The sequence below is a fragment of the Oncorhynchus clarkii genome, chromosome 28 (assembly GCF_045791955.1).
Source record: "Oncorhynchus clarkii lewisi isolate Uvic-CL-2024 chromosome 28, UVic_Ocla_1.0, whole genome shotgun sequence".
NCBI lineage: Eukaryota > Metazoa > Chordata > Actinopteri > Salmoniformes > Salmonidae > Oncorhynchus > Oncorhynchus clarkii.
In genome coordinates, this window is record NC_092174.1 from 34922782 (window position 1) to 34945107 (window position 22326).

At 45.3% G+C, this 22326-nt stretch overlaps 2 protein-coding genes across 7 annotated transcripts in view; one reads left to right on the plus strand and one right to left on the minus strand.

The window, feature by feature from the left end:
* LOC139386934 (solute carrier family 25 member 12) overlaps positions 1 to 3481 on the plus strand; it is a 26699-nt gene extending 23218 nt beyond the window's left edge. For both annotated transcript variants that reach the window (XM_071132825.1, XM_071132827.1), the window contains exons 14-18: positions 1361 to 1501; positions 1603 to 1741; positions 1842 to 2000; positions 2088 to 2178; positions 2271 to 3481. In XM_071132825.1, coding sequence (XP_070988926.1) covers positions 1361 to 1501; positions 1603 to 1741; positions 1842 to 2000; positions 2088 to 2178; positions 2271 to 2490 — 750 coding nt within the window. In that variant the 3' untranslated portion in view covers positions 2491 to 3481. The remainder of the gene's footprint in view (positions 1 to 1360; positions 1502 to 1602; positions 1742 to 1841; positions 2001 to 2087; positions 2179 to 2270) is intronic.
* Positions 3424 to 20576, minus strand: LOC139386935 (dynein, cytoplasmic 1, intermediate chain 2a-like). 5 transcript variants are annotated; one of them, XM_071132829.1, is made up of 18 exons: positions 20440 to 20502; positions 18855 to 18918; positions 13376 to 13496; positions 13050 to 13179; positions 12545 to 12674; positions 10504 to 10566; positions 9946 to 10070; positions 9748 to 9840; positions 9504 to 9666; positions 9084 to 9183; positions 8377 to 8502; positions 8004 to 8150; positions 7646 to 7759; positions 7420 to 7553; positions 6614 to 6758; positions 6398 to 6538; positions 6050 to 6175; positions 5611 to 5946 (listed from the first exon to the last, which is right to left on the minus strand). In XM_071132829.1, the coding sequence occupies exons 3-18, from the start codon at positions 13493 to 13495 to the stop codon at positions 5833 to 5835; spliced, it is 1971 nt and encodes a 656-aa protein (XP_070988930.1). In that variant the 5' UTR covers position 13496; positions 18855 to 18918; positions 20440 to 20502; the 3' UTR covers positions 5611 to 5832. The 5 variants fall into 5 exon arrangements, with proteins under 5 accessions (XP_070988933.1, XP_070988931.1, XP_070988930.1 ...); XM_071132830.1 differs by lacking the exon at positions 18855 to 18918 and having other exon boundaries at positions 3428 to 5946; positions 12545 to 12623; positions 20440 to 20576; XM_071132828.1 differs by lacking the exon at positions 18855 to 18918 and having other exon boundaries at positions 20440 to 20526.
* Positions 20577 to 22326: the final 1750 nt, after the last annotated feature.

Consider the following 22326-nt stretch of genomic DNA (forward strand, 5'->3'; position numbering starts at 1 on the left):
CCTCCGCCTTTGCGGGATGCACGCGGGATATGGTCACTAGTGTAACCAGGAGGTGAGACCTCATTTAACACAGTAAATTCATCAGGCTTAAGCCATGTTTCAGTCAGGCCAATCACATCAAGATTATGATCATTGACTATTTCCTTGGAAGTGAGGGATCTAATATTAAGTAGCCCTATATTGAGATGTGAGATCACAATCTCTTTCAATAAAGACAGGAATGGAGGAGGTCTTTATTCCAGCGAGATTGCTAAGGCGAACACCGCCATGTTTAGTTTTGCCCAACCTAGGCACAGACACGGTCTCAATGGGGATAGCTGAGCTGACAACACTGACTATACTAGTGGCAGACTCCACTAAGCTAGCAGGGTGCAGGCCTGGCAGAAGGCTATCTCATTGTGGAGCTGGGGGAGTTAGAGCCCCGTCTATGTTCATAGATAAGATGAGAGCACCCCACCAGCTAGGGAGGAGTGAAGGTCCTGATTTGTGGGTGAGTCCAATTATCTAAAAATTAAATATTTTGGGAGGGGCAGGAACGTTTTCAACCAGCGATTGAGTTGTGTAGAGCTCATCACTCCCCCTAACTGGGAGGGGGCCAGACACAATTACTCGATGCCGACTCATCTTTCTAGCTGATTTACACGCTGAAGCTATGTTGTGCTTGGTGACCTCTGACTGTTCCATCCGAACATCGTTGGTGCCGACGTGGATAACAATATCTCTATACTCTCTACACTCGCCAGTTTTAGCTTTAGCCAGCACCATCTTCAGATTAGCCTTAATGTCGGTAGCCCTGCCCCCTGGTAAACAGTGTATGATCGCTGGATGATTAGTTTTAAGTCTAATACTGCGAGTAATGGAGTCGCCAATGACTAGGGTTTTCAATTTGTCAGAGCTAATGGTGGGAGGCTTCGGTGTCTCAGACCCTGTAAGGGATAGAGGAGACTCTGACTCGTTGCTTAAAGGGGAGAACCGATTGAAAGTTTCTGTCGGCTGAATGAGCTATACCGGTTGAGCATTCCTACAGAATTTCCCTCCAGAAGCCATGAGAAAGTTGTCCTGCTGCGGGGACTGTGCGAGGGGATTTATACTACTATCTGTACTTACTGGTGGCACAGATTCTGTTTCATCCTTTCCTACACATAAATTACCCATGCCTAACGATTGCGTCTGAAGCTGGGTTTGCAGCACGAAACGTTAGCAACAAACCGCACAGCAGCACATAAACAAGTCTGTTCCATCTTACTCAAACTTCCCAACCCTAAACCCCGCTCATTCTATTCCACCTAATCCTACTTAACTGGGAGGCTGTGGTAGCAACCCTCCCTTCCTCATGTCCCCTATGTCTCTCTCTCTGCAGGCAGGGGGTTCCCAGGTGGTCTTTACTAACCCGCTGGAGATAGTCAAGATCAGATTGCAGGTGGCAGGAGAGATCACCACAGGACCTAGAATCAGCGCCCTCAGTGTTATCCGAGACCTCGGCTTGTTCGGCCTCTACAAGGTGTGTGTTTGACCATTACGTCTGGTGGCATTGTGCTTGTATTTCGAGAAACAAAGGCCTTTTGATTGAAAATGTCTGTCACTTACCCTTTGTGTATGTAGGGTGCTAAAGCGTGTTTCTTGAGAGACATCCCTTTCTCAGCCATCTTCTTCCCAGTGTACGCCCACACCAAGGCTCAGTTCGCCGACGAACAGGGAAGACTGGGCGCATTTCAGCTGTTAGCTGCTGGAGCCATCGGCGGTACACACACACCTACCGAGCGATGCAATTCAATTCCATTTTATTTGACTGTCAAAAACAGTCATAGCCACAGGTGATACCCTTTGACTCCATTTCCCAGGTATCCCTGCTGCCTCCCTGGTGACGCCTGCCGATGTCATCAAGACGCGCCTGCAGGTAGCAGCGAGGGCGGGACAGACCACCTACACTGGAGTCACGGACTGCTTCAGGAAAATCATGCATGAGGAGGGATTCAGAGCACTGTGGAAGGGAGCTGGAGGTGTGTGTGTGTGTGTGTGTGTGTGTGTGTGTGTGTGTGTGTGTGTAGAAATGGGAATTTGCTTACTTACTCTGTCTCTCTCCCCAGCTCGTATGTGTCGATCCTCTCCTCAGTTTGGGGTGACTCTGGTGACCTATGAGCTTCTACAGCGGTGGTTAAATGTGGACTTCGGAGGGCAGTAAGTACACACACACACACACACACTCTCCCTGCTCTTATAACGCAAGTTATCATACAATGTCTCCCATTTCCCTATCTTTCTCTCTCCAGTCGTCCGTCAGGGTCTGAGCCCACTCCTAAGTCTCGTATCTCAGAGCTTCCTCCGGTCAGTGCTGACCACGTGGGCGGTTACCGTCTGGCTACGGCCACCTTCGCTGGCGTGGAGAACAAGTTTGGCCTCCACCTGCCCAAGTTCAAGTCCTCTGGAGTGGTCTCCATTCACCATGATACCCCTTCTGCCTCCACTCAAGAGGAGGCTGCTGCCCCCTAAAGACTGGGCCTTTAACTACCTGCCCACTCCACTAGGGACTATACACTTAGACACACACTCCCAGGGGCCATGCAAAATAAATACATACTAATACACACACACTGTTTGTAGGGCCATGTAACCAGAAATACACACACACTCCCAGGGTCATTGTAACCAGATGTACACACTGCTCCCCACTCCTCCCAGGGACTAATTCAGTGCTCTCTCTCCCTGGTCCTGGAGAGCTGACTGTAGGTCAGTAGTTAAAGCTCAGTCAGTAACCTGAACACTGCACTGTGTTGTACTGTGTTGTATCTCCAGTGGCTGCATGCTCCTCTTCTCTCATCCCTCTTTTCATCTGAAACATGTATTTGAAAAGAAGCCTCGTCCCCCCCCCACATTCCCGTGCCCCCCCCCCCCCCCCCACACACACACATTCCGGTTGCTCGCCTCTCCCCCACTCTGCGCTCTCACCCATGCTGCGCTCTCGCTCTCTGGTGGCTCCTCTCTTCTCAATAATAACTGATTTAGATTTTCTAGGATTTCTTTCGGATGCACATTGTGTGTAAGGCTACTTTGATTGGACAGTGTGTAGGGGATATTTGATTGGACAGCGTGTGTAAGGCTGATTGGGCCTTGCACAGGAAGTTACTGTACATATTGTAGATCTGCTGTACAGAGACGTGACACTGCTGGAAAGGAATTGGTACTGTAAGGTTGGACAATGTTATGGTAACGTTAGAGCAACACCATGAGGATAATGAGAGAAACATTTTGGTTACAGAAGTGTTGCAGTAATGTTAGAAAGCAACGTGACTAACGTCGGAGTGACGTTACTGTTATGTTAGAATGACGTTGGGACTCTGTCTCTTGAGAATCACTGATGTACAGACCTTTTCAACATAAGTGTTTATTGAGGAGAATCATGACCAAATGATTAGATAACTTAAATCCATTTCAATTCATTGTGTATTTTATTGAAATAAATAAAGCATATGTATGGTTTTAATTCTAGAGGTTAGTGTTTATTTCAAGGGGAATGAACAGCAAAAATGGACAAGCAAAACCTTACCAGGAGTTTTGGCGTAATACTAGACTTGGTCACTTCATGTTATACTGACACAATTTTACAAAATGTCCTATCATATCATTCATTGAGGAGCACAGAGTGCATTTGGAAAGTATTCAGACCCCTTTTCCACATTTTGTTACGTTACAGCCTTATTCTAAAATTGATTACATTAAGTTGTACTCATTAATACACCATAATAACAAAGCAAAACATTTAAAAAAAATTGTACCCAAAAAATATGAAATACCTTATTTACGTTTTACGTATTCAGACTCTTTGCTATGTGACTCAAATGGAGCTCAGGTGCATCCTGTTTCCATTGATCATCCTTAATGTTTTTACAACTTCTACAATTCAATTGATTGGACATGATTTGGAAAGAGACACACCTGTCTATAAGGTCCCACAGTTAATAGTGCATGTCAGAGCAAAAACCAAGCCATGAGGTGGAAGGAATTGTCTGTAGAGCTCTGAGACAGGATTCTGGCGGCACAGATCTGGGGGAAGAGTACCAAAAATGTCTACAGCATTGAAGGTCCCCAAGAACACAGTGGCCTCCATTCTTAAATTGAATACGTTTTGAACCTCCAAGGTCGCCCAGGCAAACTGAGCAGTCGGGGGAGAAAGACCTCAGGGAAGTGACCACGAACCCCAATCGTCACTCTGACAGAGGTCCTCTGTGGAGATGGGAGAACCTTCTAGAAGGACAACCATCTCTGCAGCACTCCACCAATCAGACCTTTATGGTAGAGTGGCCAGACAGGAGCCCGCTTGGAGTTTGCCAAAAGGCACCCGGACCATGAGGAACAAGATTCTCTGGTCTGATGAAACCAAGATTGAACTCTTTGGCCTGAATGCCAAGCCTCACGTCTGGAGGAAACCTGGCATCGTCCCTACGGTAAAGCATGGTGGTGGCAGCATTATGTTGTGGGGATGTTTTTAAGCGGTAGGGACTGGGAGATTAGTCAGGGTTGAGTGAAAGATGAATGGAGCAAAGAACTGAAAGATCCTTGACAAAAACCTGCTCCAGAGCACTCAGAACCTCAGACTGGGGTGAAGGTTCACATTCCTTCAGGATAACGACCCTAAGCACACAGACAAGACAACGCAGGAGTGGCTAGGGACAAGTCTCAATGTCCTTGAGTGGCCCAGACAGAGCCCGGACTTGAACCCAGTCGAACATCCTCTGGAGAGACCTGAAAATAGCTGTGCAGCGACACTCCCCGTCCAACCTGACAGAGCTTGAGAGAATCTGCAGAAACCCTCCAAATACAGGTGTGCCAAGCTTGTAGCGTCATACCCAAGAAGACTCAAGGCTGTAATCAGTGCCAAAGGGGCTTCAACAAAGTACTGAGTAAAGGGTCTGAATACTTATGTAAATGTGATATTTCAGTTATACATTTTTAAAAACCTGTTTTTACCTTGTCATTATGGGATATTGTGTGTAGAATGATGATTGGGGGGGGGGGGGACTATAATCCATTTTAGCGTAAGGCTGTAACATAACAATGTGGAAAAAGCCAAGGGGTCTGAATACTTTCTGAATGCGTTGTGTGTGTATATATACAGAGTTTGGTAAACTCCTTCCAACAGAGAATTGTGTAATGGACAATGTTCCCACAGCAAAAGTCTAGTTGAAATGCTAATTAGAATTTGGTGCCAACATGGTGAATAGTTGTCCAAACTCTGTATGGATCTATGGCTCTTCATATGAGGAAATACTTCATTAACATCCTTTCAGGAAGGAGAGAGACACTGGGTTTCTTTTAAGAGACCTACGGGTACAGTACATTTTTAAATGGATAAAGTCATTAACTTTGGTTTATTCAAAAACCACTAACATATTCAGTCAAGGCAAGTAAAGTTTAAAAAGCACTTTGTCTTGTAGTGGTATGAGCTTAGGTGTAGTGCTAATGTTAAGGGATTTACTAGTAAAGCTATCCGCAGACACGTTTAAATATGTAATATGTTTAAAATATGTGCAACCGCATATGATAAATAAGAGCATGGATAAATAAAATCTAAGGACATTGCTGCCCTAGTCTATAAAGGTTGGAATGGGTCATCCTATTTCTTTGTCTTCACCATTAAACCCACATGGTCAGCCTTTAGGGAATACACACAAGAGCTGCAAAGTAGTAAAAAGGTAGAAAGTTTTGCATATTTAGGGAAGAGCTGTGGACAGAACACGCAAATGTTCTAGAACCTGAGAGGATAAACATCACTCCTGTTCCAACTGGAGGGAGGATTTGGAAGCAAGTGCAGGAGGGGAGTGGTTCCCATGGTGATCAGGCGACTAGGCGCTGCGCGGCCAGCTCCTCTCCTTCATCACGGTTCTCGTTGATCTCCACCAGCGTGTGTACCAAACGGGTCCATTCATCTGCCTTGGGCACACAGATTTGCTGTGGAAACACACACAGGTGAAACAAATTGCAGGTATGACAGGTGATTTATTTCAGTGCAGCAATATAAGGGTTTTACTAGATGAATGAATGGGTCTCTCACCTCCCCTACGTCATACACCAACACCTGTCCGTCTGAGTCTCCTGTAGCGATCTCTCTCCCTGAGTGAGCCCACCGCACACGGTTCAGAGCAGGAGACCCATTCACACACACACTTGCACTGGGCACCTAGGACACACAGTGTTTATGTTGAATTGTTCATTGCATGTCTGTTGTTTGTACCGTGTGTATGAATGTGTGTGGGGGAGGAGCTATAGGAGGACGGGCTCATTGTAATGTCTGGAATGGAAATTTTGGAACGGAGTCAGAGGTTTCCATATGTTTAATACCGTTCCATTACGGTGAGCCCGTCATATAGCTCCTCCCACCAGCCTCCTCTGGTGTGTGTACCTCTGTGTCGTTGTTGAGGTTCCACAGGTCCAGGCGTCCAGATCCGTCTACACAGGCGAAGAGGGCGGGGTGTGTGGGAGACCACATGACATCATACACATAGTCACAGCTGTCCTCAAATGAATACAGAGGACGGGTACTCTACAGAGAGAGAGAGAGGGTACTGTTAGAGAATGAGGTGGGGTTGATGTTTCTGCGTGTGTGTGTGTGCGTTACCTTGGTGGTCCACAGCTTGACGGTCCAGTCGAAGGAGGCGGAGATGAACAGATGGGAGAAATCCACAGGACCCCCAGCACTGTGACAGCTCAACCCAGTGACCGGACCATGATGTCCCTCAAATACATCACTGATACCTGCTTTACTGTAACACAGACCATGTGCACAAAGCAATCGTTACTCCACATCGTCAAATAAAATCACACACACACACACACACTCGCGTACCTCTAGAATCTCACACACACACACTCACGTACCTCCCGAATCTCACACACACACACTCACGTACCTCCCGAATCACACACACACTCACGTACCTCCCGAATCACACACACACACACACACTCACGTACCTCCCGAATCACACACACACTCACGTACCTCCCGAATCACACACACACACTCATGTACCTCCCGAATCACACACACACACACACACACTCACGTACCTCCCGAATCACACACACACACTCACGTACCTCCCGAATCACACACACACACTCACGTACCTCCCGAATCACACACACACACACACACTCACCTCCCGAATCACACACACACTCACCTCCCGAATCACACACACACACTCACGTACCTCCCGAATCACACACACACACTCACGTACCTCCCGAATCACACACACACACTCACGTACCTCCCGAATCACACACACACTCACGTACCTACCAAATCACACACACACACTCACGTACCTCCCGAATCACACACACACTCACGTACCTACCAAATCACACACACACACACACTCACGTACCTCCCGAATCACACACACACTCACGTACCTCCCGTGGCGGCAGGCAGTGTAGACTGATCCATCTTCACTCCCGACCACAAAGTTGTTCACATCACCCAGCGGAAAAGCCATGGAGGTCACTGCTACTGCCTTAGACTGCTTAAACACCAGCTCCAGACTGTCCTGGAACGCACACACACACACAGCATTAAGACTGACAAAACACTAGCTCTGCGATGTCCTAGAACTCACACACACACACGCTGCAGTCGTACCTGTGGTTGAGACAGCATGTCCAGGCTCCAGGAGCACATCTTTCCATCAGTCGAGATGCTGATGAGGTTGTGAGCATTCTGGGTCCCCACCACGTTCACACAGTACACTGGGTGCTGAACATCACAGGACACAGACACAGTTCAGTCTCTATGGGCGGCAGGTAGAGTAGTGGTTAAGAGCGTTTGGCGAGTAACTGGAAGGATGGTTTGAATACCTGAGCCTTGAGCAAGGCACTTAACCCTAGTGGCTCCTGTTAAGAGCGTATGACAAATGTCAGTAGCTAACAGTAGCTTGTAAGCTAATATAATGTAAATAACTTCACAATTTGAAAGCTATTGAGCACTCTGCGTATGTTACCGTGTGAGCAGATGCAGAAAGAGGAGTTCTCTGTACAGGTGTTCTCTTGTTGCTCCTGTTGTCCCATAGGACGATCTGGCCTGAGTAAGTCCCACCCACGACCAGGTTAGGATGGAACCTGGCGAACGCTGCTGACATCACTGCAGACTGGAGGACAGGCAGAAGAAAAGGATTTTCGCAGAGCAGTGCGTGTGTGTGGTGGCACCTTAATTGGGGAGGATGGGTTTGTGGAATGGTATCAAATACATCAGACACAAGGTTTCCAGGTGTTTGATACCATTCCATTCACTCCGTTCCAGACATTATTATGAGCCGTCCTCCCCTCAGCAGCCTCCCCTGGTGTGTGTGTATGCTCGTTCATGCGTTTGTGTACCTGGCAGTGGAAGGTGTATTCAGGTGTTGCCTTCTTGAACTTCATGTTCCAGACCAAAGCCACTCCGTCAGGCTCATGAGGAGCATCCTCGTTGTTGTTGTAGGAGGCCACCAGCAGCTCAGGGTACTGAATCAAACAGGAGTCGAACACGAGATTAATATGAATCCGACAGTTACATATAGTATATACACTGAGTGTAAAAAACATTAGGAACACCTTCCTTTTGCCCTCATAACAGCCTCGTTGGGGAATGGACTCTACAAGGTGTCAAAAGTGTTCCACAGGGATGCTGACCCATGTTGACTCCAATGCTTCCCACAGTTGTTTCAAGTTGTCTGGATGTCTTTTGTGTGGTGAACCATTCTTGATTCACACGGGAAACTGTTCAGCGTGAAAAACCCAGCAGCGTTGCAGTTCCAAACACACTCAAACCGGTGAACCTGGCACCTACTACATACCCTGTTCAAAGGCACTTCAAACTGTTGTCTTGCCCATTCATCCTCTGAATGGCAAACACACACAATCCATGTCTCAAGGCTCTTTAACCTACACCCCCCCCCCCCATCACCTTCAACTACACCAATTGAAGTGGATTTAACAAGTGACATCAATAATGGATCACATCTTTCACCTGGTCAGTCTATTTCATGGAAAGAGCAGGTTTTGTACACTCAGTGTATATTTACAATAATTACACACTGTCTTACCTGAGGAGACCAGTCCAGACAGGTGACCACCCTGTTCTTGGACCAACGTTCGTCAGAGAACGCCCTGTTCAGAGACATCTTAGCCCCCGCCTGCATCTCACTGGAAAAGAAGAACGAGAAGGAGAGAGTAGAGAGGAGCAGGATGGGAGAGAGAAGAGGAGGGGGAGAGGGGAAGGAGAGAGGAGGGGAAGGAGAGAGGAGGGGAGAGAGAAGAGAAGGGGGAGAGGAGAGTGGGACAGGGGAGAGAGAGGCCGTTATAGGGAGAGAGGAGGTGTTTGTTGTTATTATTGATATTGATTATTGTACTAAAATGTTGAGGGAGCTAGCACACAAGCATTTAGCTGCACCTTTTATACCAGCTGGGAAGTGTGTGTGTGACTAATAATAATTATTATTATTTGACAGTTTGGGGTGTCTCACCCCTCCTTGTCTTCCAGGTCTCGGCCGCTGTAGTCAAAGCAGACGTCTACTCGTTCAGACAGAGCCCGCTCCACAATCCTGCTACCTCGATAGAAGAACGCCATGAATTCCTCCGAGTGGAGAAGCTGCATCTTCTCCTCTTCAGTCAGATCTTTGGGAGTGACTACAAACACACACACGAATATCAGCTGTGGTGTAGGCAGGGCTAGCCAATTTACAGGTAAGAGGTTAAAGTCAGTCTCACCTTCTTCCTGCTTTTCCTCCTGATCAGCTTTCTCCTCCTTGGACTCCTCTGCTGGCTTGGGCTCAGCCATCTCCTCCTCCTCTTCCTCCTCCGCTACAAACACCCACACACACACAGGTTCAATATCATGCTCACAACAACACAACATACTTTTAAAAGTCTGTAAATTGCTGGTAACACAGAAAACACAAGGACTACCTGGTTTGGCCTGTGTGTGTGTTTGTGTGCAGGTGGGGGTCTGTGTCTCCTTGGAGTAGGACACAGACTGTTTGGGTGGGAAATCCACCTGGGTCACCTTTGCCATGCCAAGCCTCAAACTACGCCTGGAGACACATACATAGTCAGGGAGACACATACAAACCTAAAAACACAGCCACAAGATTATACAGACTCTCTCATGCACGTACACACAAGGTCGGAGACTCTTCCACATCCAAATACACCATCAGAAAGACAAACACTCTACATGCGCTAGCAGACAGCAATGTGCATGATGCAAACATGTCCACCAAGGAAAGACCAGGACGAACAGAAGAGAGGAGCAGTACCCCAGCCAAGTAGGGAATATGTCTTAGATAGTAAGAGAGAGAGGAGCAGTACCCCAGCCAAGTAGGGAATATGTCTTAGATAGTAAGAGAGAGAGGAGCAGTACCCCAGCCAAGTAGGGAATATGTCTTAGATAGTAAGAGAGAGAGGAGCAGTACCCCAGCCAAGTAGGGAATATGTCTTAGATAGTAAGAGAGAGAGGAGCAGTACCCCAGTAGGTCGGAGTCAGAGTGCAGCTGTAGAGTAGAGGGGTCAGGATCCCAGTGTAACGTCCTGATACAGCCACAACGCACCACCGGGGAGAAGCAGAGAGGGGGAGAGCAGGAGAGAAAAGTTAGATGAGAGAGAAGTAGACAGAGAAGGAGAGATGGCGAGAGAGAAAAAGAGAAAACAACAGGGAGTGAGAGAGGAGTGGGAAGTGAAAGAGAGAAAGCAGACAAGTCAGAATTTACAAACCTGTTGTTAATAAATACTGAGCCAGGAAATACACTGAACTAAAATATAAACGCAACATGCAACAATTTCAAAGATTTTACTGAGTTACAGTTCATATGGGTAATCAGTCAAATTAAATAAATTAATTAATTAGGCCCTAATCTATGGATTTCACATGACTGGGAATCCAGATATGCATCTGTTGGTCACAGATACCTTAAAAAAAGTAGGGGTGTGGATCAGAAAACCAGTCAGTATCTGGTGTGACCAACATTTGCCTCATGCAGCGCGACACATCTCATTCACAATGTTTACATCAGCATTACGCTTGTCCACACGAAGCCATACGCGCTTTCTGCCATCTGCCCGGCACAGTTGAATCCAGGATTTATTTGTGAAGAGCACACTTTTTCATTGTGCCGGTGGTCATCCAAGGTGAGCATTTGCCCACTGAAGTGAGTGACGACGCCGAACTGCAGTCAGGTCAAGACCCTGGTGAGAATGACGAGCACGCGTCCCTGAGGTTTCTGACAGTTTGTGCAGAAATTATTTGGTTGTGCAAACCCACAGTTTCATCGGCTGTCTGGGTGGCTGGTCTCAGACGATCCCGCAGGTGAAGAAGCCAGTGGAGGTCCTGGGCTGTGAAGAAGCCAGTGGAGGTCCTGGGCTGTGAAGAAGCCAGTGGAGGTCCTGGGCTGTGAAGAAGCCAGTGGAGGTCCTGGGCTGTGAAGAAGCCAGTGGAGGTCCTGGGCTGTGAAGAAGCCAGTGGAGGTCCTGGGCTGTGAAGAAGCCAGTGGAGGTCCTGGGCTGTGAAGAAGCCAGTGGAGGTCCTGGGCTGTGAAGAAGTCAGTGGAGGTCCTGGGCTGTGAAGAAGCTAGTGGAGGTCCTGGGCTGTGAAGAAGCCAGTGGAGGTCCTGGGCTGTGAAGAAGCCAGTGGAGGTCCTGGGCTGTGAAGAAGCCAGTGGAGGTCCTGGGCTGTGAAGAAGCCAGTGGAGGTCCTGGGCTGTGAAGAAGCCAGTGGAGGTCCTGGGCTGTGAAGAAGCCAGTGGAGGTCCTGGGCTGTGAAGAAGCCAGTGGAGGTCATGGGCTGTGAAGAAGCCAGGGGAGGTCCTGGGCTGTGAAGAAGCCAGTGGAGGTCCTGGGCTGTGAAGAAGCCAGTGGAGGTCCTGGGCTGTGAAGAAGCCAGTGGAGGTCCTGGGCTGTGAAGAAGCCAGTGGAGGTCCTGGGCTGTGAAGAAGCCAGTGGAGGTCCTGGGCTGTGAAGAAGCAAGTGGAGGTCCTGGGCTGTGAAGAAGCCAGTGGAGGTCCTGGGCTGTAAAGAAGCCAGTGAGGTCCTGGGCTGGCGTGGTTACACGTGGTCTGCGGTTGTAAGGCCGGTTGGATGTACTGCCAAATTAAAAAAAAAACGACTATGGAGGCAGCTTATGGTAGAGAAATGAACATTAAATTATCTAGCGACAGCGCTGGTGGACATTCTTGCCATCAACATGCCAACTGCTTGTGTTGTGTGACAAAACTGCACATTTTTGAGTGGCCTTTTATTGCCCCCCCAGCACAAGGTACACCTGTGTAATGATCATGTTGTTTAATCATCTTCTTGATATCCCGCACCTGTCAAGTGGATGAATTATCTTGGCAAATGAGAACTGCTCACTAGCAGGGATGTAAACACATTTTTGCACAACATTTGAGAGAAATAAGCTTTTTTGTGCTGATGGAAAATATCTCGGATCTCAGCTCATGAAATATGGGACCAACACTTTACATGTTGTGCTTATATTTTTGTTCGGTGTAGTTAATCACATAGACACACATACCTAGAGTTTCCATCTCCAGAGTCCTGGCTTCCTGTCTCGCTGCACATTGATTTGGCTGAGGGAGACATAGGGGCGGGGACTAGATAGTGAAACAAACACGTATCCTCTGTTATTACTCTCAGAGGCTGGGCTGTTGAGTGAGTGAGTGAGTGAGTGAGTGAGTGAGTGAGTGAGTGAGTGAGTGAGTGATCAGTTGGTTAGTCATAAAATAAAAAAGGGGGAAGATACAAAAAAGGAAAATAAATAAAAGGAGAAGAGAGAGAAAAGTAGGTGTAAGTGACATGCTGAGGCTTCATGCTGAAAGGTTTAATCAAAACCAGAAGAGAAAACAACAGAAAAGATGTGAAGAATTCTTTAACAATTCAACAAAACCAAGACAGGACAAGGAAATTATATTGGTGTAACACTCAAATGTTAAACACATACAATGAATGTTAAATTAGAATACAAACTGTGTGTGTGTGTGTTTGTGTGTGTGTGTGTGTGTGTGTGTGTGTCTCCTTACCAGTGGTTATATCAGGGGCGATCCCCATGCTCTGCAGTAGAGCTTCAGCCTCTCTCCTCTTCTTCTCCAGGTCAGACGAGTCTGGCGCCCCAGCTGCACCCCCCTCCCCTCCCCGCTTAGAGTCAGACCCCTACAGGGGGGAGGGAGGAAGGGGGGCGAGGTACCGTGAGGGGATTTGTTGAATGGCAGGGACAGGGAGACAGTAATATAATAAATACTGCATGTTGGCTATAACATAATAATCATATACTGATAGCGCCCACTCCTCTGCATCAAGCCAGCAGTCACAGCAGGTTCTACATCATTCTTCTATTCTCTCTACTCACATCCTTCTTCTTGTTCTTCTCCTCCTCCTTTCTCTTCTTTTCCTCTCTGATTTGGGCCAGGCGTTGTTTCTTCCTCTCCAGCTCCGCCTTCAGCTCACTCTTATCCTGTTTATCTGCCATGCTATAAGAGAGAGGGAGAGAGAGAGAGAACAAGTCAATATGAGTTTGGAGATGTGTGTGTGTGCGTGTGCGTGCGTGCGCTGGGGGTGTCACACTGGAACCATGTGAACACAAAGGGACAACTATTCATGACAATGTGTCCTTTATCTGTGAAATGTAAAGTAAGAAACAAAGTAGTGACAGTATCTATGCTATGCCTATGTTAAACTGGGTTGTTATTAGCGCTCGAAAACTCTAGGCGGCATTCTGCCTTCTCCCTTCAGTTCTCAGCCATTAGCTTCGCCCATGACTGCCTCGTGTGAACTACAACACCGAAGATGTGTATTAATGTTTAGAAACTTGAATAACCATCACCCGCGATGCGGCTTTCGAAACATAGGGCCTTTATCTTTCAGCGGGAAATAATCATTCAAATGAAAAAGGTAGACTTCCTGTAGCAGTTACAGATCCATACAGCTATGGTGCCTTACTGTAGAAGTTACAGATCCATACAGCTATGGTGCCTTACTGTATGGTGCCTTACTGTAGAAGTTACAGATCTATACAGCTATGGTGCCTTACTGTAGAAGTTACAGATCCATACAGCTATGGTGCCTTACTGTATGGTGCCTTACTGTAGAAGTTACAGATCTATACAGCTATGGTGCCTTACTGTAGAAGTTACAGATCCATACAGCTATGGTGCCTTACTGTAGAAGTTACAAATCCATACAGCTATTGTGCCTTACTGTAGAAGTTACAGATCCATACAGCTATGGTGCCTTACTGTAGAAGTTACAGATCCATACAGCTATGGTGCCTTACTGTAGAAGTTACAGATCCATACAGCTATGGTGCCTTACTGTAGAAGTTACAGATCTATACAGCTATGGTGCCTTACTGTATGGTGCCTTACTGTAGCAGTTACAGATCCATACAGCTATGGTGCCTTACTGTATGGTGCCTTACTGTAGCAGTTACAGATCTATACAGCTATGGTGCCTTACTGTAGAAGTTACAGATCTATACAGCTATGGTGCCTTACTGTATGGTGCCTTACTGTAGCAGTTACAGATCCATCCAGCTATGGTGCCTTACTGTATGGTGCCTTACTGTAGAAGTTACAGATCTATACAGCTATGGTGCCTTACTGTAGAAGTTACAGATCCATACAGCTATGGTGCCTTACTGTAGAAGTTACAAATCCATACAGCTATTGTGCCTTACTGTAGAAGTTACAGATCCATACAGCTATGGTGCCTTACTGTAGAAGTTACAGATCCATACAGCTATGGTGCCTTACTGTAGAAGTTACAGATCCATACAGCTATGGTGCCTTACTGTAGAAGTTACAGATCCATACAGCTATGGTGCCTTACTGTATGGTGTCTTACTGTAGAAGTTACAGATCCATACAGCTATGGTGCCTTACTGTAGCAGTTACAGATCCATACAGCTATGGTGTCTTACTGTAGCAGTTACAGATCCATACAGCTATGGTGTCTTACTGTAGCAGTTACAGATCTATACAGCTATGGTGCCTTACTGTATGGTGCCTTATTGTAGCAGTTACAGATCTATACAGCTATAGTGCCTTACTGTAGAAGTTACAGATCCATACAGCTATGGTGCCTTACTGTAGAAGTTACAGATCCATACAACTATGGTGCCTTACTGTAGAAGTTACAGATCCATACAGCTATGGTGCCTTACTGTAGAAGTTACAGATCCATACAGCTATGGTGCCTTACTGTAGCAGTTACAGATCTATACAGCTATGGTGCCTTATTGTAGCAGTTACAGATCCATACAGCTATGGTGCCTTACTGTAGCAGTTCCAGATCTATACAGCTATGGTGCCTTACTGAGCAGTTACAGATCTATACAGCTATGGTGCCTTACTGTAGCAGTTACAGATCTATACAGCTATGGTGCCTTATTGTAGCAGTTACAGATCCATACAGCTATGGTGCCTTACTGTAGAAGTTACAGATCCATACAGCTATGGTGCCTTACTGTATGGTGTCTTACTGTAGAAGTTACAGATCCATACAGCTATGGTGCCTTACTGTAGCAGTTACAGATCCATACAGCTATGGTGTCTTACTGTAGCAGTTACAGATCCATACAGCTATGGTGTCTTACTGTAGCAGTTACAGATCTATACAGCTATGGTGCCTTACTGTAGCAGTACAGATCTATACAGCTATGGTGCCTTACTGTAGAAGTTACAGATCCATACAGCTATGGTGCCTTACTGTATGGTGCCTTACTGTAGCAGTTACAGATCTATACAGCTATGGTGCCTTACTGTAGCAGTTACAGATCTATACAGCTATGGTGCCTTACTGTATGGTGCCTTATTGTAGCAGTTACAGATCCATACAGCTATGGTGTCTTACTGTAGCAGTTACAGATCCACACAGCCATGGGGTCTTACTGTAGCAGTTACAGATCCATACAGCTATGGTGCCTTACTGTATTGTGCCTTACTGTAGCAGTTACAGATCTATACAGCTATGGTGCCTTACTGTAGCAGTTACAGATCTATACATCTATGGTGCCTTACTGTATGGTGCCTTATTGTAGCAGTTACAGATCTATACAGCTATGGTGCCTTACTGTATGGTGCCTTATTGTAGCAGTTACAGATCCACACAGCCATGGTGTCTTACTGTAGCAGTTACAGATCCATACAGCTATGGTGTCTTACTGTAGCAGTTACAGATCCACACAGCCATGGGGTCTTACTGTAGCAGTTACAGATCCATACAGCTATGGTGCCTTACTGTATGGTGCCTTACTGTAGCAGTTACAGATCTATACAGCTATGGTGCCTTACTGTATGGTTCCTTATTGTAGCAGTTACAGATCCATACAGCTATGGTGCCTTACTGTAGAAGTTACAGATCCATACAGCTATGGTGCCTTACTGTAGAAGTTACAAATCCATACAGCTATGGTGCCTTACTGTAGAAGTTACAGATCCATACAGCTATGGTGCCTTACTGTAGAAGTTACAGATCTATACAGCTATGGTGCCTTACTGTATGGTGTCTTACTGTAGAAGTTACAGATCCATACAGCTATGGTGCCTTACTGTAGCAGTTACAGATCTATACATCTATGGTGCCTTACTGTAGCAGTTACAGATCTATACAGCTATGGTGCCTTAATGTATGGTGCCTTATTGTAGCAGTTACAGATCTATACAGCTATGGTGCCTTACTGTATGGTGCCTTATTGTAGCAGTTACATATCTATACAGCTATGGTGCCTTACTGTATGGTGCCTTATTGTAGCAGTTACAGATCCACACAGCCATGGTGTCTTACTGTAGCAGTTACAGATCCATACAGCTATGGTGTCTTACTGTAGCAGTTACAGATCCACACAGCCATGGGGTCTTACTGTAGCAGTTACAGATCCATACAGCTATGGTGCCTTACTGTATGGTGCCTTACTGTAGCAGTTACAGATCTATACAGCTATGGTGCCTTACTGTATGGTTCCTTATTGTAGCAGTTACAGATCCATACAGCTATGGTGTCTTACTGTAGCAGTTACAGATCCATACAGCTATGGTGCCTTACTGTAGAAGTTACAGATCCATACAGCTATGGTGCCTTACTGTATGGTGTCTTACTGTAGAAGTTACAGATCCATACAGCTATGGTGCCTTACTGTAGCAGTTACAGATCCACACAGCCATGGGGTCTTACTGTAGCAGTTACAGATCCACACAGCCATGGGGTCTTACTGTAGCAGTTACATATCCATAAAGCTATGGTGCCTTACTGCATGGTGCCTTATTGTAGCAGTTACAGATCCATACAGCTATGGTGTCTTACTGTAGCAGTTACAGATCCACACAGCCATGGGGTCTTAATGTAGCAGTTACAGATCCATACAGGTATGGTGCCTTACTGTAGCAGTTACAGATCCATACAGGTATGGATGGACCTTACTGTAGCAGTTACAGATCAATACAGGTATGAACCTTACTGTAGCAGTTACAGATCCATGCAGGTATGAACCTTACTGTAGCAGTTACAGATCAACACAGCTATGAACCTTACTGTAGCAGTTACAGATCCATACAGGTATGAACCTTACTGTAGCAGTTACAGATCAATACAGCTATGAACCTTACTGTAGCAGTTACAGATCCATACAGGTATGGGTGCCTCGATCCGACGAAAATAGACTTCTGCTACACGTCCCGAGTTATGTTTACACACAGATGTTCGCAGAAAGATAGCTAATGTGCACATATGGTCGGTCACCTCTTGTCTTTTGTCTGTTTTCCGTAAACAACAAGCTCTGTCACATGGAGATATGGCTGTGTGGGAACGAACACTAAGCATAACCCTATCAAGGTGTGTGTCAATTTAACCTTTTTGTAAAAAAGGTATTATTATTTCTCAGTGATATGAAAGATAAGGTCCTTTTGCTTCCAAAACCGTACCGCTAGTGATGCATAGCTATGCCTGTTAATGTTCAGACCCATGGCCGGCTCCAGGCATAAGAGACATAAGTGGTCGCTTAGGGCAGTATTTCCCAACTCTAGTCCTCCAGTACCACTACCAGTACACATTTTAGTTGACAAACACACCTGATTCAACTTATCAGCTAATCATCAAGCCCTCAATGAGTTGAATCAGGTGTGTTTGTCCAGGGTTACAACTAAAATATGTACTGTTGTGGGTACTGGAGGACTGGAGTTGAGAAACACTGGCCTAGGGCCTCAGGCTGCTAACCGAACTGTTTTATTCTTTTTTAAATGTAGGTACTCAGTCGGGGTCTCAACTTACTGTTGAGAGTAAAATAGTATAATACACACGGTGCAAGTTCAAAATTTGATTGTGCATCAGCAATGTTTCTCTTGTTATGTCAGTTAAATCAAATCAAATGTTATTGGTCACATACACATGGTTAGCAGATGTTAATGTGACTGTAGCGAAATGCTTGCGCTGTTAGTTCCGAACATGCAGTAATATCTAACAAGTAATCTAACTATTTCATAACAACTACCTTATACACACAAGTGTAAAGGAATTAATAAGAATGTGTACATAAAAATATATGAATGAGCGATGGCCGAACGGCATAGGCAAGATGCAGTAGATGGTATAGAGGACAGCATATACATATGAGATGAGTAATGTAGGGTATGTAAACATTATATAAAGTGGCATTGTTTAAAGTGGCTAGTGATACATTTAATACATCAATTTCCATTATTAAAGTGGCTGGAGATGAGTCAGTATGTTGGCAGCAGCCACTCAATGTTAGTGGTGGCTGTTTAACAGTCTGATGGCCTTGAGATAGAAGCTGTTTTTCAGTCTCTCGGTCCCAGCTTTGATGCACCTGTACTGACCTCTCCTTCTGGATGATAGCGGGGTGTACAGGCAGTGGCTCAGGTGGTTGTTGTCCTTGATGATCTGACAGTCACTCAATTAGCCAGGTCAGCTAACAATTTATGGATTGGTAAATTAGTCTAGCCAGCTATCTAAACTTGTAGTTATCATGGCCGAATGCCGACTGGTCACGCAGGGCACGTGCCCAGGGGGCCCCCATTGGTTTTGTTAGTCACTCTCACTCAGATATCATTAACATGGCATAAGTCATGGCAAAATGGATAGAATTGCAGGAAATGAGTTGTAAAACAGGGGGGAAATTCTCTGCCCTATGGCAAAATAAGTAGAACTGCATGAAATGTGTTAAAAATGTTATTTCCGCCATATGGCAAAATGTGTAGAATTGCAGAAAACTTGCTTTATAACTGCAACATTTGTATCACGTTTTAAGGCCTCCGGCTGCTAGGGGGACCCCAACCCTAACTGTTTTATTTTTTAATGTAGGTACTCAGGGTCTCAATTTACTGTTGAGAGTTACAACAGTAGAATACACAAGGTGCAAGTTCGAAATTTGGTTGCATATCAGCAATTTTTCTATTGTTATGTCAGTCACTGAGAGTCACTGAATTAGCCATGTCATCTAACAATCTATAGATTGGTAAATTAACCAAATCTCAGTTTGGGCCTATTTAGACCGAGTGTCAGGGATTTTAACAAAACTCCCCCGTACAGAAGACACCTTCGTCCAATGTCTTACATGTAATGTAATGGAACCGAGTCATGATCAAGGTCTGTGTTATTATATTTTGATCAAAACTAATTCGGGTCAGATCTTATAATGGGCAGATGAGATATAAAATGTAGGCCTATTTCTTGTCGTTGATTCATGACGTAGATACAATCATGAGATTACAACATTAACAAAAAAAGCTTGTTATTAATACCAAATTAATTATATGGTTGATTGGAAAGGTCAAACGGGTTGAGTGGGACATGGCTGATTGGCCACATCCCAGTTTCATCTGATTCTGCGATGGAGCAGTAGCTGCTGGCCCGCTGGCCAACAGTCAACATCACCTGTGTTGGCAGTCAACGTCATCGGTGTCCCGGGAGTCGACGTCATGTGTTGGCAGTCAACGTCATCGGTGTCCCGGGAGTCAACGTCATGTGTTGGCAGTCAACGTCATCGGTGTCCCGGGAGTCAACGTCATGTGTTGGCAGTCAACGTCATCGGTGTCCCGGGAGTCAACGTCCTCCGTGTCCTGCTCCATCTTCTTTTTAGAGTCTATGTGCTCGATGCCAAGCTAGCCAGCTAACGGAGCACACATTGACTGAAGAGAAAGCCGCAACCCTTCATTTAAACTCGCTTAATTGTACAATGGTAATCTGATTATCCACATGTACATTTACTTTTGACAATAATCTCCTAGCCATTCTTGCAAGGCAAGGGCGTTAGCTAGCTAGCCGGCGATAAGCCTGACAGTGACAGCTAAATTAGCTAATTTAACCATCCTGTTACACGGTGACCGACTCGGACATGATCAAATCACGTATCACGGTTTTAAAATACTAAAACATGAAAGTAGCTAGTATATTTGCACTTACTTGATATAATGCTTTAAATTAAATCCAATTTGTATGGCGCTACAGTGGTTAACGTTACAGTACTAGGTCGGTGATGGAACTGACAGCTCCACAAACAATGAGTGGATGATGTCATACCGAGAAAGGAATTATTTCCCCCAGACGCTGATCTAAGGTCAGTTGAGTGCTTATTCCCTCCTGGTTAAGGTTGGAATTCGGGGTGGATACTCTGATCCTAGGTCTGTGAATACGAGCAATTTCCAGACATATTTTTCTACATGGATGGGACCTGAGGAAGGACAAAATTGTTAACGTGCATTTGAATCGTGTTCCTTCAAGTCCTTGCGAACATTTGGCGCTAGATGGCGCCAATGGTTCATTCAAAGATATCAGCTTGACCCTGGCTCAATCTCTTGCACTCATCAAGGAGTTAGGCTAGAGTCATCCCTTGTAAACCCTTGTAAAGCTCTCATCAACATTAAAGTCTGGGTTACACATGATATTTCAAGGTAGATCAGGTTTCAGGCATCTGTACTTTGGGGTCATTATGTCCCCTTTCTGATGTAACATGTCTTTAAGTTTGTAAACCTGTGTCCATAACACATGATTAATAGCTATATGAAATAAGAGATTAGTGGATTCGCATAAGACCTTCAACTGTGGTCAGTTTATTGCTTTGTATATCTACTAAAAAGGATAAACTATTATATCAACAGAACTATTGAGCAAGTTAAGGGTCATGGGTTGGGGTAAAAGTTAATGGTTTAAATTATGTTGGTTTGAAAGCATTGTACTTTGATCTTCCTCTTGAGCATGGCCAGATACTGATGACCGCACGTTCCTTATCCACTGGCTTATTGCAACTGCTTTTCAAAATGGCTGCCACCTTTCCCTCTCTGCCTTTCTTATAGACTGGCAGACATTTGATGCACTTGGAATGCTCTGGCTCTTATTACATGGCAGTATGCAGTAGTTTATTCTCTCTCTCCCCCTCTCTCTCCATTAATTAACTCAATTTCTATAGGGAATGGGTTATTTAAGCAATAAGGCCTGAGGGGATGTGGTATATGGCCAATATACCCCGTCTATGGGCTATTCTAAAGCACGACGCAACTAGGGGTGCCTGTAGATATGTAGTGGTGTAATAATGTTATATGATGTACTGTTTTATCTTTTGTTTCATGTGTGATGTAAGTGCCTTATTGCGTTCGGACCCCAGGAATAGTAGCTGCTGCTTTGGCACAAACCCCCGAGGTGACTTATTGCTATTATAAACTGGTTACCAACGCAATTAGAAGACTCAAAACAAATGTAATAAGTCAAATGTAATAAGTCACTTCTGGGGTTTGTGGTCTATTGTCAATATACCACGGCTAAGGGCTGTATCCAGGCAATCTGCATTGCGTCATGCACAAGAACAGCCCTTAGCCGTGGTATATTGGCCATATACCACAAAGCCTTGAGGTGATTTATTGCTATTATAAACTGGTTACCAACCTAATTAGAAGAGTAAAAATAAATGCTTTGTCAAACCCGTGGTATACGGTCTAATATATCACTGCTGTTAGCCAATCAGTATTCAGGGCTTGAACCACCCAGTTTATAATCCTGTTTACACAACATGAACTGTAATTTTATTTTGGGCTATTTTTGTGTGGATGGGAAGAGAATAGGATTGTGTGCGTTTCTGTTCACTCTATTGTACGTATTAAATATTCCTCTTCCTCTATAACAATGCCTGTAAAGGGTTATCACTCTGTAATAATACCTGTAAAGGGTTATCACTCTGTAATAATATCTGTAAAGGGCTATCACTCTGTAATAATGCCTGTAAAGGTATATCGCTCTGTAATAATGCCTGTAAAGGGCTATCACTCTGTAACAATGCCTGTAATGGTATATCGCTCT